The sequence below is a fragment of the Notamacropus eugenii genome, chromosome 5 (genome assembly GCF_028372415.1).
Source record: "Notamacropus eugenii isolate mMacEug1 chromosome 5, mMacEug1.pri_v2, whole genome shotgun sequence".
NCBI classification, from domain to species: Eukaryota; Metazoa; Chordata; class Mammalia; order Diprotodontia; family Macropodidae; genus Notamacropus; species Notamacropus eugenii.
Genome location: NC_092876.1, coordinates 142,659,960 through 142,677,192, shown reverse-complemented (window position 1 = coordinate 142,677,192; position 17,233 = coordinate 142,659,960). Strand labels below are relative to the sequence as shown.

The 17,233-nt window shown below is 39.8% G+C and overlaps 1 protein-coding gene across 1 annotated transcript in view; it reads left to right on the top strand.

Moving 5' to 3' along the window:
* The first annotated feature begins 1,331 nt into the window (after positions 1–1,331).
* Positions 1,332–17,233, top strand: part of SIK2 (salt inducible kinase 2) — a 160,661-nt gene continuing 144,759 nt past the window's right edge. The window contains exon 1 of the mRNA XM_072611135.1: positions 1,332–1,643. Coding sequence (XP_072467236.1) covers positions 1,509–1,643 — 135 coding nt within the window. The 5' untranslated portion in view covers positions 1,332–1,508. The remainder of the gene's footprint in view (positions 1,644–17,233) is intronic.

Here is a 17,233-nt window from a genome sequence, read left to right as displayed (position 1 = left end):
GGGCAAAAAACCAGAGAAGTAAAATGTCTCCAAAGGATACTTGGGCCTTGACAATCAGAAGGGAGTCTCTGACAAAGGGTTACACCAGGAAATGTAAGATACAGCAGAACCAAAGCATTTTCAGCAAACATGTTTTAAAGGTCCTGTAACAATGAGGGAGAGGGAATGATTTGTGGTAAGAGGGTGGTACATATCTTCATATCTAGGTCTTTTTATTCTTTTCTTCTTCCCTTTTCCTTCTTTTTGGAGGTGGGACTGGACTGGAAGAGAGAAAGTGATTTGAAAAAGGAAGAATCTGACTATTATAGACAGAGGAGATTGGATTGAATTTGAGCTGCTTTTCAAGATTAGTTCTTACATCTTCATTGGCACCCTACTCCAGGATTGGCACCCTACCTATACCACCAACCTCTAGGGACCTATAAAAATTGAGAAGTAGGCAAAGTTTTTCTAGGACATCCTCCCAGAAGGGAGCCCTTCTCTCACTTTTTGCCTTCTCTCTCCGACCCACTTCCCTCCCCAGAGTTCTGAGGCAGCCCTCTGTCCAACACAGCAACTCCCATCGGTAATGTGGTTTGACTTGGCAACAAAGTAACCAAATCACCGGTAGGTCCTGTGTCCAGGAAAGGACCTATCGATCGCTGTAGCCCTGGATCTACAGTCACCATCTACCTCCTTGATCCCACCCCGAACCAAAGCACTCTTCCTGGCCCATCAACCCTCCGCATATGTTAACTCTATTAGAATATAAGTTCATTGAAGGGAGAGACCAGTCTAGCTTCTGTACAGTATTGTATAACGCAGAGTTAAGCACCATGCATTGTCCCTGGACTCAGATCCTAGTCCAGGTCACAAAAGTCGGCTTCATCCTAAAGCTCGGCTTCGCACCCTTCAAAGCGATGCGGGCTGCGCTCTCAGATACGAGGTTTGGGCTGCCTCGGGGCCAGAGCAGGCAGGGGAAGTGTCGAAGGGAACAGCCCCGCAGGGGGTCGGAAAGGGGTTGACGCAGACAGTCGCTGCATTCCCTCTGTCCGCCAGAGGTCGCTCTTTCTCTTCGCCTCTGCGGAGAGCAACGCCAGGAGCCCCGAGCTCTCCGCTCTCCCCCCCAACTCCGGCGGGGCCGGGAGGCGGGGGCGGGGGCGGGAGCGAGGAGTCCTGGCTCCGTGTGCCCCTCCCCATCCCTGACTCCCTCCTTGTCCCTGCGCCAGCGCCGACGTCGGCGTTGGCTCCGGTCGCCATGGTGACGGATCGAGTATCGGCCCCGCCCCCTCCTTGCTTCCCTCCCCCACCCCATCCCGGCCTCCCTGACGTCGACGGACGTCAGCGGCGGCGCGCGCCTGGCTGGGCCCCGCAGAGCGGGAGGGAAAAGGGGCAGAAGGAGCGAGCGGAGCCGCCGCCGCCGCCGTCCCCGCCGCTGCCGAGCCCGAGCCGGAGCCGTGTCGGCGCCCGCGTCCGCCCGCCCGCCCGCCAGTCCTCGAGTCCGCCCGTGTCCAGCAGCGGGGCCCAGCATGGTCATGGCGGATGGCCCGAGGCACTTGCAGCGCGGGCCGGTTCGGGTGGGGTTCTACGACATCGAGGGCACGCTGGGCAAGGGCAACTTCGCCGTGGTGAAGCTGGGGCGCCACCGCATCACCAAGACCGAGGTGCGGCCCGGGGACCCGGGCACCGGGGGGAGGGGGCGCGGGCGGGCGGACCGAAAGGCCGGATCCCCGAAGCCGAGGCCAGCGCGGCCTGGGAGAAAGCCCGGGGCGCGGGTCCGACCCGAGGGCACCGGCACCGGGCGAGGTGGCTGCGGGCACGGAAACCCGACCGCCCCCAAGTCCGCGCCCCGGCGTCTTCGCCCTTCCCGGCGCCCAGCCAGGGGGGCTTGGGTCCTCGTGGGGTTGGGTGGCATCACCCCCATTGGTAGGAAGGGGACCCTGCCTCTGTCTTCCCTCCCCTTCTGGGGCTCGGCGGTCCGAGTTTCGCAAAAGGGACCGAAGGCGTGAGATCGTGCGGGGCAGGGGTGGCGAGGTTTGCCTCGCGGGGTACCACGAGGGGGGAGGGAAGATTCTTCCTTTTGCCCCGCACGAGAGGAAGCCCCCTTGTCTCCGGGGAGGTCTGTGCCAGCCGCTGCCCTTTCGCCGCTCCTGCCAGGGGCTCTAAGGTCTCTGGGCTCGGGCGGCTGAAGTCTCTCACCCCGGTGGCTTTGGCATTTCACTCCGGAGACAATGGAACCGGCTCAAGTATTTAGAGGTATTGAAGGTGTCAGGGCTTGGTTAGCTCTGGGTCAGCCTAGCCCGGAATCCGCGCTTTAGCCTGGGGGATCGTGCCTTTGCCGCCGGCGCTTGGGAGTTGGGAGCCTATTCCTTTAAACGGCTGAAAATTGTGACTCTTGACTAAAGAAACCCGCTTCATGGCTAAGGGAAGGTAGACATCCTTCCATGTATTGCACATCCTGATGCTCCTCACAGATCTCACTACCTTCCCTCTCTAGTCAAACTCATTCTCCTGCAATTTCTATTTACTGCCTCAGGCTGCTTTCTTCTTTTTCTCTATTTTAAGTCTTTCAAATCAAATACCTTCGAAAATTCGTGGAAACCACTTCTCTTGGAGGGTAAAACCCTGTATTTTTGAGGTAGGCCGTTGTGTCTTATTTTAGTTGCTAATAGAATCTTTTTCCTGACCACCTTTTTTACTCTGTACTCTTGGCCACCCTAGTTTGAACGTGAGGTAAAGTTAAATATACTTTCCCTTTCTAGGGGTTGTTTTCAAAATGCCAAGCGGCCTGCAAGCGCAATTATTATTTTTTGCCTTTTTTTTTCGGTTGGCTTTCGGAATGATTTTCTCCAAATTCCCTTCTTAATCTGACCTGGTGGGCTCATTTCTTAGGAGAAGGGAGTTTTGGTTGTTGTGTCATCTTCTATCTTTGGCCTCTGGTGAAACTAAAGCATCCCAAATGTGAGATACCTCCTCCTTCCTTTAACAGCTGGACCAAGGTCACAAGGTTGTTTTCTCTTGGTCACCAAATTTACCAGCATTAACTATCAGCATCAGGTTTGTGCTGACAGCCAGGAAGTAAATATCATGAAATTACCGATTCTTTGATCCATATGATCTCAGCACCTATTTAATTTTAAAACAAACAGCAAAAAAAAATGTCCAACTACACATAAATTTGTGTAATTCCCTCACAAATTAAGAACTAACATAGGAAATTAAGTACATGGAAATTATATTTTCACATCTTTTTGGTCAATGACTGAAATATAAACTAAAGAACAACGTTTCTGAGCAAAAATTCAAAGTAACGATTAGAATCTGCATGTTTCATACATTGTGTTTCATTCTAAACAGTTTAGTCAAACAGTACTTTTTAAATCAGTTCTGATGATCTTAGCAGAATTTAAATAGGTTGTGTCACTTTGTCATGGCCAACCTAGGTGTTATATATGACCCCTAGAAAATGGTAACCCAAATTCTCCCTGTATTTCCTTTTGAGCTGGTATTGAATGAATACATTATTCTGGAGCTAGGTGTCACTATGCTGTATGTCCCTTTCTATCAAAAGGATAGAAGTATGAAAGTGAAGGGTCTAATAGCTATGAATTAGATGTATCAAGACTCTTTGTAACAGTGTGGTAGGGTCAAGAAAGGATTGAGTATACAAGAAACTAAATTTCCAGTCTACAGAGAACTGAATCTAGCTTTGAAGATGAGTTTATATTAGTAAGTAGAGAAATTTGGAGCCACTTTGAAAGAGGGAGGAGGTATTTTCCCTCCCTCCCTTCCGCAGTTCTTGGGCTTGTGTGCAGTGGTTTGGTGAGTGGCCTAATAGTGTTAGCTCATGTTTGAAGAAAGAAATGAAGTGAAAGAAGTGGAAGGGTAATAGCCAGTCAAAAGAGCAGTAAAGAACTAGCTTGTCTTTAGTTCCAGCTTTAATTTTCATGGTGGCTTTTAAGTAAGAATTGCTGTACATAAAGTACATTGCTTGTACTTTAAGGTAGGGGAAGTGTCATAAGGCGATTCAGGTATGGTACTTCACCTACCTTAAAGAATTATTGTGAGCATCAAATGAGATAACATATAAAACAGGTTGAAAATCTTAAAGAGCTATATAAATTCTAGCTATCCTTTAATAGACAATGACGTATATGTATGGGACCTAGAGAAGACATTTGTTGTCCTGAGTTGTCTGAGGTTTGGAATTGTGTATAACTAATTCAGTGAAGAGCTATGAAACTATCAACTTCATTTTACTTCCTGATATATTTATCGTGATGGAATTTGACCTTATGTGTTCAAATTTTCTTATATTCTGGGATGATTTTTAAAATAAATTTAATAATTGTGTCAAAGCTTAGTAAAGCCTAGATTGAAATGCCAGTTTAAATTCAACCTGCAAAACTAGGTTGCTAGTGGAATTGTTTCTTAATTTTATTTTTAATCATTTTAAGTTATAATGCTATTGAATGAATTATGAGAGCATTTAAATAGAAATAATTCTGCATTTGTATGTGTAGCAGTAAAATATAAATGAACATAATATTATTAAATACATTATTATACTTACAATTTTGGGGGAAATTTTTTTTTTATTTGAGTAGACTTTAGAATTGAATACGCAGTGTAAATATATGCTTTGGAAGTTAGATGTTGTTCTCAAGTTTAAGCTAAAGGTAAATTTTAGGCTTTGCTAGAACATCATAAACAACTAAACACTGGTTCTGTTTTTAATTGATTCCTCCTGTGTCTCATTTAAAGAAAAAAAACAGTATATGTGAAATGTCTGTAGGCAAATCACTTTTTCTCTCTGTATATCAGGCAGTTCTCTAAAACGAAATTGCAATGAAGGTGCCCTCCTGAATTTGTCGAGAGAAGAGACTTGCAAGAGGAGAGTGTCCGTATTTTGGGAGTTGACATTATTCACTGAAATCATAGGTCCAGTTCCTATCCCTGTATTCATTGTATGAACCTTAAGGAATTCAAATTTATTTTTGTGTCTCCGTTGTAGCAAAGACTCCAGATGGCTAAAATGAAGAACACTGGATTTTCTGGTTGAGGACTGTTGGATTCAAATCCTGCTTCTTCTGCTTTCTCCCTTTCTCCCCTATGCAAATCATTTAACTCAGTCTCTTCCTCTGTAAATGAGGGGTTTGGTTTTGAAGATCTAAGGTCCCTTCCAGTCTTAAATCATATGGTTGTACTTCTTTTTGGTTAATCCAAGGCTCTGAAACTACTGAACCACATGACTCTTTGAGAATAAGCTTTCTTCTTTTTAAGCCAAAATAAGGGAATGAGTCTGTACCTGTGTGACTCATCTGCACCAACTTGTCCTGGATTAGGAATAATGAATCACTAGCCTTGGAGTCCATTAAAGCTCAGAGCCCTTAAGCTTCCCTTTTTTCTTCTTCCCTCCTAAACTCCTTCTGTCATTTCCATTCTTCTCTCTCCTCCACCCTCTTTTGGGGTATTCTCTTTTGACTTTTTCTCTTTGGGTGTTAACTTAATAAGCATTTATTAAACATCTGTTACATGTAGAGAACTCTGCCACGATAAGGGAGATGAAAGGTTTAGATAAGAATCTGGCCTTAAGGAACTGAAGATTTCTAGGGGGCATGATACATGCCAAGAGTTATAATGTAAAATAATGCATACAAGGTTTATCAAAGTGCTATGTGAAGTCTGAAGATGGTGAGGGAATGGTAGCATATAAGCTTCATTTTTTTCTGGGACAGACATATAAGCTTTTATAGCTTATAGGAACTTTGTAGAGAGAAATTATTACTTAGTCTATTATATTAACCTATGTAAATAATAATAGTAACCAATATTTATAGATAAAGTGCTTTAAAGGTTATAGTGTTTTATGTATATTTGTCTTATTTAAATTTCACAACAGTTCTATAACACCCATACTTTAGGTGTTAGTCCATTTTTTTTGCAGATTAATAAACTGAGGCTCAGGGACCTTGTGATTTACTGAGGATTTCACAGCTAATAAATGTTAGAAGTAGAATTTGCATCCACGTCTAATGGATTCCAAGTTATCCTTCTATTAAACTACCTCTTGAAATTAAGAAAATAACAGAAGAATCAAAACAGATGAAGTTAATGTAGCATCCATCACATCATTTGAATATATATGTATGTATGTGCATATTTATGCATATATATATTATATGCACACAAAATAGTCTATTTTTAAAACTGTATCCTGAGTGTAAAATAAATAGTTCTTCTCTCTTAAAACAGTTATTGACCCCATCCTAGTTTTTCAGATCACTTCATGTTAGCAGTACCTTTGGATTATTTCTGAAGTTCTTGCATCTCCGTTTGTTAATTTAATTTTACATAAAAGGAGAAACTGGGCAATAGGAGAATCTGGCTTATTTTTATTGTATATTTCAAAAAAGTTTTCTATTTGTTTTTGGCTTTTAGTCTGGATCAGATTAGTTGTACTTTCATATGCTATTGAATCTGTGTAGGCTTGACTATTGTTTCTCTCTTGCAAATTATACCTCCATATCTTCTCATCCTAGGTGATTCTTACCCAGGTTTTTCCAAACAAATTATCTTTTCCCCTAAATCCATCCCTTCTCCTAATATTTCTATTTTTTAACGACATTACTGTTCTTGTAGTTTGAAACAATCAGACAACAATCAGGCTTCAGCTCTTGGTCCCCTAGATGGCCCTATCTAATTAGTTGCCAAGTCTTGTGGATTCCATGGCCACAGTATCTCCTGCATCTGTCCTCTTCTCTCTGCTCACATGGCCACCACCCCAGTTCACTGTTTCGTCATTTCTGCCCTGGACAGTGGCAGCAGTATTCTAACTAATCATCCTGCTTTGAGTCTCCCCTCTCTGTGATGCATCCTCCATACATTTGTCAAAATAATACTCCTAAAACACAGATTTGACCATGCCAATCCAGTACCATTCTTTTGACTTTAGGAAGAAATACAGACTCCTCTGTTTGGTATTTAACATAACTTGGCTGTAACCTACCTTTCCAGATTTAGTACACATTACTCTCATTCATACATTCTACATCCTAACCAAACTAGCTTACTTCTCTTTCCTTGCACATAGCAATGCATTGCTCATCTCCTTATCTTTGTACAGGCTGCCACCCATGTTTGGAATGTAATTCCTCCTCACATCTGCCTTTTAGTGTTCCTAGATTCCCTCAGAGCTCGTCTCAGGTGCTACCTCTTGCCTGAGACCTTTCTGGATTCCAAACCTCCCTTCCCACCCCCACATGCCCCGGAATACTTTGTATATATTTTTGTTTCCTCAGTTGTGATGGAAACTTCTTAAGAGCAGGAGCTGTTTTCATGGCATAATGCTTGATACATTTTAGATCTTTAATAAGGGATATTCTTCAGTGAGTTGAGTGGATCCTTAAACAATTAGCAGTCATTCTTGTTCTTTTAGCATATCAGGAGTATCAGTATACCTGTTTTTTTCTTGATCCTTAATTTTGCTTCTTAGTGCTTTTTCAGTCATTTTTCAGACTCTTTGTGACCCCATTTGGGGTTTTCTTGGCAAAGATACTGAAGTGGTTTGCCATTTTCTTCTCCAGCTCATTTTACAGATGAGGAAACTGAGGCAAACAGTGAAGTGACTTACCCATGGTCACACAGCTAGTGTCTGATTCTTAATTAGCTAACCTATTTTTCCAGGCTTGGATGCTATTTTTCAAGAGGAAGTTATCACTGGTAACTTACGGCAGCCTGTTTGCTCTTTTTATCCCCTTTTGGATAGATAATGTGTGATTTATTCTTCCTCCATTGTGGTGTTAAGTGATTCTCAGTCATGTTGCATTACTGGGAAAGTATTGCTATTAAAAGAGGTGGAGCAGGTTGGGCTCATTGAAAGCACTACATAACTTCCTAGCTGTAATTCAGCCTGATAACCTTTTCCAGCTCCAATTCTGGGTTCAGCTTATTGCCTATATGCGGTACCTGTTTGAGTTTTATGGAGAACTGGACTAATTCAGTGGGTTGCTCATCTACTTGCATCTCCTAGTTGATTAACAGGTACTACAAGTCAAGACTCACAGTGAATTCCTTCAGACAAAAATGTGATGCCTTACAGGCTGTCATGTCTATGTAGTTGGTTAGTGTCTTTTTTTGGTTCTTGGATTTTTTTTTTTTTTTGGTCCTGACCTGTGTATGAAAATCTTCCCTTAATTTAGATGAGCAACTTAAATGCTCCTTAGCTGTAATTTAGCTCTAGTCTTAGAGCAGAAATTTTTAACCTAGTCTACGAACTTTAAAAAAAAATGGCCAATTGTATTTCTGACTTTCTGTGTAATCCTACGTATTTTATTTTATCCTCAAAAGGGGTCCATAGATCTCACCAGACTTCCACAGGAGTCTGTGGCACAAAAAGGTTGAGAATCTCTGACTGGAGAGTTGCCTAGGGCACTGAGAAGTTTGCATAGCTAGTACCAGTGAGAGGGACTGATACCCAGGCTTCATGACTTCAAGGCAAGCTCTCTATATTGTATCATGATGCCTTTCTATTTGGTAGTACTGCACCAACGTTAAAAAGTCTGGTTTGTCTTAGCTATAGCCAGGGATTTTAGGCAAAGGCCTAATTTTATTCTCTCCATGCCTTAAAAAACTTCCCTGGAACTAGAGATGTTTGGGCCATAGCCAGAGACCTATTATTGCTAACTAGTTTGGACCTCACATACAAGACTGAACAAAAGAAGACCTAGGATTGTGGACACTAGGGGACATATACCAAGTGGGTGTTTGAGGGGTGGGATGTGCCTCATTCCCTACTCTCCTAGTATGTAGCCACTAAGCTTGTGCCACATGTGAATCCAGTCCAGTCTCTGGAGACCCAGACTTGCCTCCTGACTTTGCTTCTTGTATCTCTACTCCTCAGCTCTTCTATATATCCTAAAACCCTGGAAAGTAGAGGCAACAATCATTACCTCATCCCCTGATTGGAATGATTTATAGTAGACAAGTTCTCTTGGACTCAAAGGTCCTTCCCTCTGCTACCTCTCCCTACATTCTTGGCCACATCTGATTCAGTCCTTCAGTTCTCTTCTTCCTTGGCTCTCCTTTTCCTTTGTGTCCTCTGTAACCCTTGCTTAATTACTGACAAACTTTTCTTCATCCTATAGATCTGCCTTTCACATTCTTGCCTTCATGGAAACCTGCCTCTCCCAAAAAGGCAATTTATCACTGGCAGAGACTCAAGTACTACAGTTTTTGTTATGTCTCTGACACACTGAAAGACTTGGCCTCCCATACCACTTTTGTCTGTCATCATCATTTATCAGTAACATCACTTCCTTTGAGGTTCATTCATCCAGATTCTTGCAAATGTGATCTGTTAGCTTCCAGGTCATTTCCTTTGTCAAGAAGTTCACCTGGTTCACATTTTCTTCTCCAATTCAAACCACGAAATTGTACTTGGGAAGTTCAGGACACATGGTGATGTTCCCTCATACACACTGGACTTAACCACCTACCTCCCATGACCTACAACTTTTCTCTATCCCAGGCAGTCCACATGGATAGGTACAGCATAGACCTCACCATCACCCAAAATTGTACTTGATTTTGTATTTGAACACAGAAATTCTTTTCTCTCATCACGATTTCCTGACCTTTTTATCATTTTACTCCTTTTACATTTCTTGCTCACTTTTCCACTCCTGCTTTGTCCTCACTTTTCTTTCTTTATGGTCTTGGTCAGTTCAGCTACATTCTAGCTTCTGTTCCATTGCCTCCTTGCTGTCCTGTGATTAACATTCTTCTGAATCAACTCTACCATCTACTTTATTCTTTTATGCTCTTAGTTTGTTGACGGCTATTGAAAGAAGTCATACCACCTTATTGACTGGGTCCATTACAAATTAAAAAATCTCAACTTTACCTCCCTGCTGAACAACAAAACTTTTAATGTTTGTTGATTGACCATCCTGTTTCCTTCAGTGTCTTTCTCCAAGTGTCTCCTTTCTCCTCAGCCCCACCCCTATCCCCAGTGCCTCCTCTGCTCTTCTCCATCCATTGAACTCTTGTTTGTTTATAAGGGCCTCCTAAGGGTCTGCATTGGATAGAAACGAAACAGGAATTTGCCTTCTATTGGGGGGAACATGTATGCTGATAAGTAACTACCAAATAGTTTGATAGGAGATCTTCAGTGGAGTATTACCTGCATGTGGGCTGCTATTTAACATTTATATCATTGTTTTTGATAAAGGCTGGGTTACAGTTTATATTTACTAGAGATGGGTTGGTTGTTGTCCTTGGTTCTTGAAGAGGACTAAAATGACATCAATATGGTAAAGTCAAGGTTCAGTATGTCCATCTGTGGCTGATCAGACCAATATGAGCTTGGAATGCTCTATCACAGGTTGGGCACAAATAGTCCATGTGAACTTTTGGGTTGGATAGTCTAAATTTGTGCATCCTGTGTTGACCTGTTTCAATTCTGCTTTGCTTATAGAGCACAGCACCTTCTCTGATGTGGGCACACCGTGCTGAGAGGTCCTATGCCAGTGTCTCCCAAGTAGATGAGAGATACAAACTAGAGATACAAAACTGAGAAGGATAACTACTAACCCACTGGATGATAAAATCTGTATCCAAAAGGGGCTTAAAAGACCAGAGCATTGAGCTGTTACCATCGAGGAAGAATGTTGATAAGCTGGGAGAACATCTAGAAGAGCGCAGCCAGGAGGGAGAAGGGCCATAAGTCAGCGTCCTCGGAACAGCAGTTGAAGGCACTTGGCATGTTTAACCTGGAGAAGAGAGATTTCAAGCAGAGTTTGGACAACCACTTGTTAGTTATATTAAAATAGGGATTTCTTTGTGTATGTGTTAGACTAGGTGGCCACTGGCATCTCTTTTGACTCTCAAATTCTGGGATTCTGTATACAAAGCAATTTTGAGGAGAAGGTACATCAGGTCCTGAGAGGAGGTGGATAGGCTTCATGTTGGAGGTATCATCTGTGCCCAGTCTTGAAGGAAGCTAGGAATTCTAATATCTCCTTACTACCTACCTTACTGTGAAAATACAGATTATCTGCTCTTGATTTCCCTTTTCTCTATTCTGCCCTCAGAACTATCCATCTAAATCTTCATCCATCTTTTTCCTTTTATCCTTTCTTTGAAGAAGAAGATACCCCTTTCCAAAGACAACTTTTCTACCTTGCCCTTGATCCATTCTCCTCCCTCTCCTCCAAGAGCTTGACTCTGTTTTTTTTCACTCTTTTGCCAAGGATCTTAGATCTTTCCCTGGTGTCTACAAATATAATCAAACACACCCAATTCTTCAAAAAACCAAAACACTTCACTTGACCCTGACATTCCTTTCAGTTATCATACTATATACATTTCTTTCCTTTGACTGCCAGACTCCTTGAAAGAGTTGTCTATACTTTGCCTTTTCTTCCTCACCATTCTTATAATACTACTTCTAGCCCCAGCTACTTGACTGTTGATAAAATGAGAGAGAATAATTACAGTCTCTTAATTGTTAAATCCAGTATGGTCTTTTAACCTTCCTCATCTTCCTTAACTTCTCTGTGCAGCTCTTGATACTGTCACTTACTCCAGGACACATAATCACATTATTTGAATAGGTAGAAAATTCTTTTCCACTTAACTATTTCTTAGAAACTTCTTAGCCTTGTATTTTAAGGCATTCTTTTATTAAATAGTTTCCACCTACCTTTTTGGCTTCATTTTATATTATTACCTTCCTGAATGTTTTGTGTGTTCCAACCAAACTACTAGCTATACCCTGAAGTGTTATCATCTCTCTGCCTCAGTCACTCAATCCATCCCTATTCCTAGAATATACTCTCCTCAGTTACTACTCTCAGAATGCATATATTTCTTTAAGATTCAATTCAGGTTAGTGTATCATTGTAATGGAATACTACTCTATTATAAGAAATGATGAGCAGGTTGATTTTTTAAAAATATGGAAAGATTTGCATGAAATAGAAGAGTGAAATGGGTAAGATCCTTTAAGAGATTGTTGTATATAGTAACAGCAATATTGTTTGAATAGTAACTCTGAATGACTAAGCTATTCTGAGTAATATGAATATTCAGATCAGCTACAGAGGACCTGTGAAGGAAGATGCTCTCCACTTTCAGAGAAAGAACCACTATGTGGAAGTTTGTATTGAATGGTTGCACACATATATGTCAAATGTTAGCCTTCTGCAGTGCTGGATTGGGAGGGAGGAAGTCAGCTCTGAAATCAAAATATAACAAAAATAACAAAAAAGATCTCTTGAAAAAAAGAAAAAGATTTAGTTTAGGTGTCACCACCACCCTTGAAAAGCCTTCCTTATTCTCCAGGTGAATATTTTGTTCCTTACTAAGTAGCTGGGTGACTCAGTGCATGGAGTGTCTAACTTAAGAGTTCAGAGGACTTGAGTTCAGATCCTACCTCAGATACTCAAAAGCCACATGACCCTACACAAATTACCTCATCTCTCTAGGCCTCGGTTTCCTCATCTATAAAATGAAGAGTTTGGACTCACTGGCCTCCCAAGTGCCAGTAGCTGTAAATTTATGATCTTATATGATTTCTTATAACATAATATTTCATTGCTTTCTCACATAATTTATTCAGCCATTCTCCAGTTGGAGGTAGCTAAGTGGTACAGGGGATAGATTCTGGGTCTGGAGTCAGGAAGACTCAGCTTCCTGAATTCAAATCTGGCATCAGACATCTACTAGCTGTGTGACCCTGGGCAAGTCACTTAACCTCTGCCTTAATCCACTGGAGAAGGAAATGGTAAATTGCTCCAAGAAAGTCCTATGGACAGTGTGATCCAGGGTGGGCTCATGAAAAGTCAAACACGATTGAACAACTGAAAAACAGATCAGTTTGGTAAGTTTGAAGTAAGGCTTTAGAGTTGTTTTAATTTGTATTTCTCTTTTAGTCAGTGATTTGGAGCATATTTTTATTTGGTTGTTGATAGCTTTCCATTTCTCTTTTTGAGAACTGCTAGTTATTATCCTTTGACCATTTAACTATTGAGAAATGACTCATGTTCTTCTATATTTGCATCAGTTCCCTAAATATTCTGGTTATCACACCTTCCTATCAGAATTTTGGTGCAAAGATTTATTTCCCAGTTAACTGTTTCCCTTTTCCTAATTGATGTAATTTTGTTTTTGCAAGAGCTTTTCAATTTAATGTAATCAAAATCATCCATTTTTTTCTTTTATGATCATTTCTAGTTCCTGTTTGGTTAATAACTCTCTACAATTGTTAAAGTTTTCCCTTCCCCTCTGATTTATTTATGATATGACCCATGACATGTTGATCATGTATCCATTTGGAACACATTATGACATACGGTGTGAAATGTTGATGTAAAATTAATTTCTGTCAGTTTACTTTTGACCTTTTTTTTTTTTTTTTACTTTTTGGGTACCAGTGGAGTACTCAGATCCTCTGTCTCTTTTCCCTCATGTTGCAGATGTATCCAGTCCATTTCTTTTTCTTTTTTTAAAATTTCATTTTAGAATAGTGTTCTCTTGTGAAGTATTTGAGATTTTCAGAAGCAGTTGTGCTTTGTCAGTTTTTTTAAGAAAACCTAATATTTTAAGCAGTTAATAAACTCTTAAAAATGTCACATTTCCTCTTTCAACTTTTTCCTGGTTATCTTCTTTTCCCCAAGCCAGAATTCAGCTCCCTATTTCAGATTCCTATAGAACTTTGTACTTCTTTTCTTGAGCTCTCATATTCCATGCCTCTCTTCTTGCACTTTTTATTATAGCTTTTTGTATACATGTCCCAGAAGTAACCCAGAAGCTGGCTCCACTCTAATCTTGGAGTCTACTAATTACTCCCTTCCCAGTAATTGTTGGCTGGAGACATGGCCACTTTTTACTGCTTGAATGGGTCAGGGAGTCTTTAGCTACAATACCTGTGATAAGATGGTATTTCAGTGTTCCTTACCATCTGCCCTGCCACTATGCCCTCCAGATCCATAGGTATTTTATCTACCTACCATTATACCCTCAGGATTCCTGGAATTTGTCATCTACCTTACCACTGAATCCTGAGGACCATCAGCCTTTCCTGCTGCCCTAAAGCCAAATTCTCCTTAGGTGATGTCTCCTTTAAGTTAGAATGTAGGGAGAGGAAGTCTTATTTTTTGTATCCTATCACTTAGCATTGTGCTTGGCACACTGTAAATATTGTAAATGCTTCTCCGTTACATTCTGTGTCTTGAGAGGAAGTCTGATATGGTAGAAAATGTGTGGGATTTGGAATCAAACAACTTCAGTTCAAATCACAGTGACTTTGGACAAGTCACTTCTCTGTAGTTCCATTTCCTCATTTGTCAGTTCAGAGGGTTGGACTAGGTCAGAGGTGTCAGACACCATTCTTCACCCAGATTAAAATATAATTGGGAAATGTTTGACAAAATAAATAAAAATACAATTCAACATAGGTAATGTTAATTTGGAGGTTTCTAGACCTACATTAAAATGTAGTTGGGAAATGTTTTACACAAAAATGAAAATATAATACAATGTAGATTATATTAATTTGTATTTTTCTGAGTCAATATGCAGCCTCCAGGGATCCTTCAAGTTTCCTGTAGGTCCCTTTTATCTCTAAATCTATGAGTTTGTGGTCTATTCTCTGCCACTAGATGGTTACATGAAGAATTATTCATACTCTTTGTTTCTTTCCTTATTTGCCGCATTATCTAGCTCTGAGTAAGCATCAAATAAATGTCTGTTGAATATTAGTAGTAAACTTTATACACAGTCCAATCCACAAGTCAGGAAATTCGTAGATTTTAGCCGTGATGTATATGGTACTGAGGCAGATAGGTGGCACAGTAGATAAAGCACCAAGCCTGGACCTGACTTCAAATCTGCCCTCAAACACCTACTAGCTAAGTGACCCTTGGCAAGTCATTTAACCTCTTTTGGTTTGCCATGCATAGGTTCCTCATCTGTAAAACAGGGGTTAATAATAGCACCTGCTTCCCAGGGGGGTTATTAGTTGTCAAGTGTTTAGCACAGTGCCTGGGAGATACTATGTAAATGCTATCGTTATCATTACTCAAGGATTGATTCTATAATAGAATAAATTAAATAATTCACGCTTTAGCCGTTTAATAGAAATACTGTATTTAATATTTTGTAATTGTTCTGTACATAGTGTTATGTTACCAGTTTTCGGTAATGAAGTCTAAGGAAAATTGTTTGAATTATTTTTCAAAATATTTTTTCCAGTGGAAAAATACAATGCAAATGCAAAGTAACTATTGTGTAAAACTTGAATATTCTTTAGAAATTTTGAACTCTAGCAGAGTTTCAAATACTTCTGATGTAAAATCTCTCTCCTGGGAAATTCATCCTTTTAACATAAAGCATGTAAGAAAATATTTATTTGGAAATAACCGAAACTGACTTCTCTTGTAGAAGTCACATGAAGGTTTGATTAATAGTCTATTGTAGATTGCGCATTGCTTTCCTTGAAGTTGAATGGATTCCAGAAGTTTGTTAAAACATTTTCTCTTTATCTCTTTCCCGTCTTTTAAATATAAACTATTCCTATAAAGTATCTTTTGTAAAGAATATTGCTGAAGAATATAACTGAATAATTGTAGATCCCAGAATGAAGTAAACTGGAAATCTGTACTGAAATTTAAGTTTTAAGTACATCTTAAAATAGCAAATTGCTGGTATATATACTCTAGTAAGTTGCTTTTTACATAATCCTGAAAAACCTAAAAGTATGCTACATTTTTGTTGATATTAAAGTATACTTTGATTTTAAATATTTCTTCAATTCAAAAAGGTTTATCCTAAAGACCATTTAATCAAGTTAAGACTTAGCTATTCATTTTTATTATTAAATTCTCTCATATTTGAAGTATAAATTTGAAAGGAAAAAAAATCCCAAAATATTTATTCTAAAAGTTTAGAGATTCAGTCAAGTAAATTTTAATCCAGATGTAAAATTTAGTACTTCTTTCACTGGAATTTTTTTAGCCATGTTCTTTAATGTTCTATGTCATAACACGATTTAGAATCTGCACTTTTATCCTTGATCCCACCTCTCTTGAAAAAGTATATTCCTGCCCTGATAGCTCTCATTGTGTAATGGGGATGATAATACCTGATGCCTTCAAATGATATTGAAGAATTGATGCATTATTAACTAAATGGTAATAAAACATTATCTGAAACAGCAAATGTATGTTAATGCTTCGTGATGTAGTGGTTAGAAAAGTATTTCTATGTAACTTCCTTGCAAACCCCCAATGCCACTTTTTTGAGTTGATGGATTCTCTGCAAAATCATTATTACATAAGATAATTTTAACACTTTTGTATGTGTCTTAAATTCAAGAGTTTTTTGTTGTACATATGAAAAGGGAAATAATCTTTTAAATATTCCATAGTAATAAATAATGCTGCTTTTTGTATTAATGTGGCTTTCAGACTGAGACATAGTAGAGCCGCATGTTCTGTTGTTAAGCTTCGGCAAAATCTAATCTTGCCATAATTTCTTGAAATAATAAAATTCTAATTGCTTTCATATAGTCATTGATTTATTAGCCCAAATTCTGATTTAAGACACAGGTCAACAGTTGTATACAAACATTTGGAAAGGTAGTTTTGAATATACCCTGGATTATAAACATAACCTATTTAATGAGCACATAAAAGCCAGTTCATCCACTTATAAGGCAATAGTACAGTGAAACACTTGTTATTAATATTAGTGTTGAGACAAGACTGTCACCTCAACATATAAGCAAACCCTTCTTTATCAGATTTTTACTGTATGTAGTCTGTGGCATAAACAAATCAAAGTGATAATTGATAATTAACTTTGTAACAATTCTACTTTTTCTTCTACCAATTCATACTAGAATTGGAAGGGTCCTCATTAACCATTCCATCAAACCTGTTTTCTGGGAAGGAATCACCCATCTAACATGTCCATAAAGTGCTTCTCCAGTCTTTGCTTGAAGGGGAATCTAGTATTTCTGAAGGAGTTGATTCTCCTTATAGATAGCTCCAGGTATTAGGAAGTTCTTCTTGATCTCAAACCTAACTTTTTTTTCTTACAACTTCTACCAGTTGTTTTTCTCTTTAGGGCCAAACAGAATGGAGTCTAATCCCACTTTCACAGGATAGCCTTTCAAGACAGCTGTCATGTCCTCCATGACTCTTTTCTTTTCCCGGCTAAACTTCCCCAATTTCTTCAGTTGATTATCATA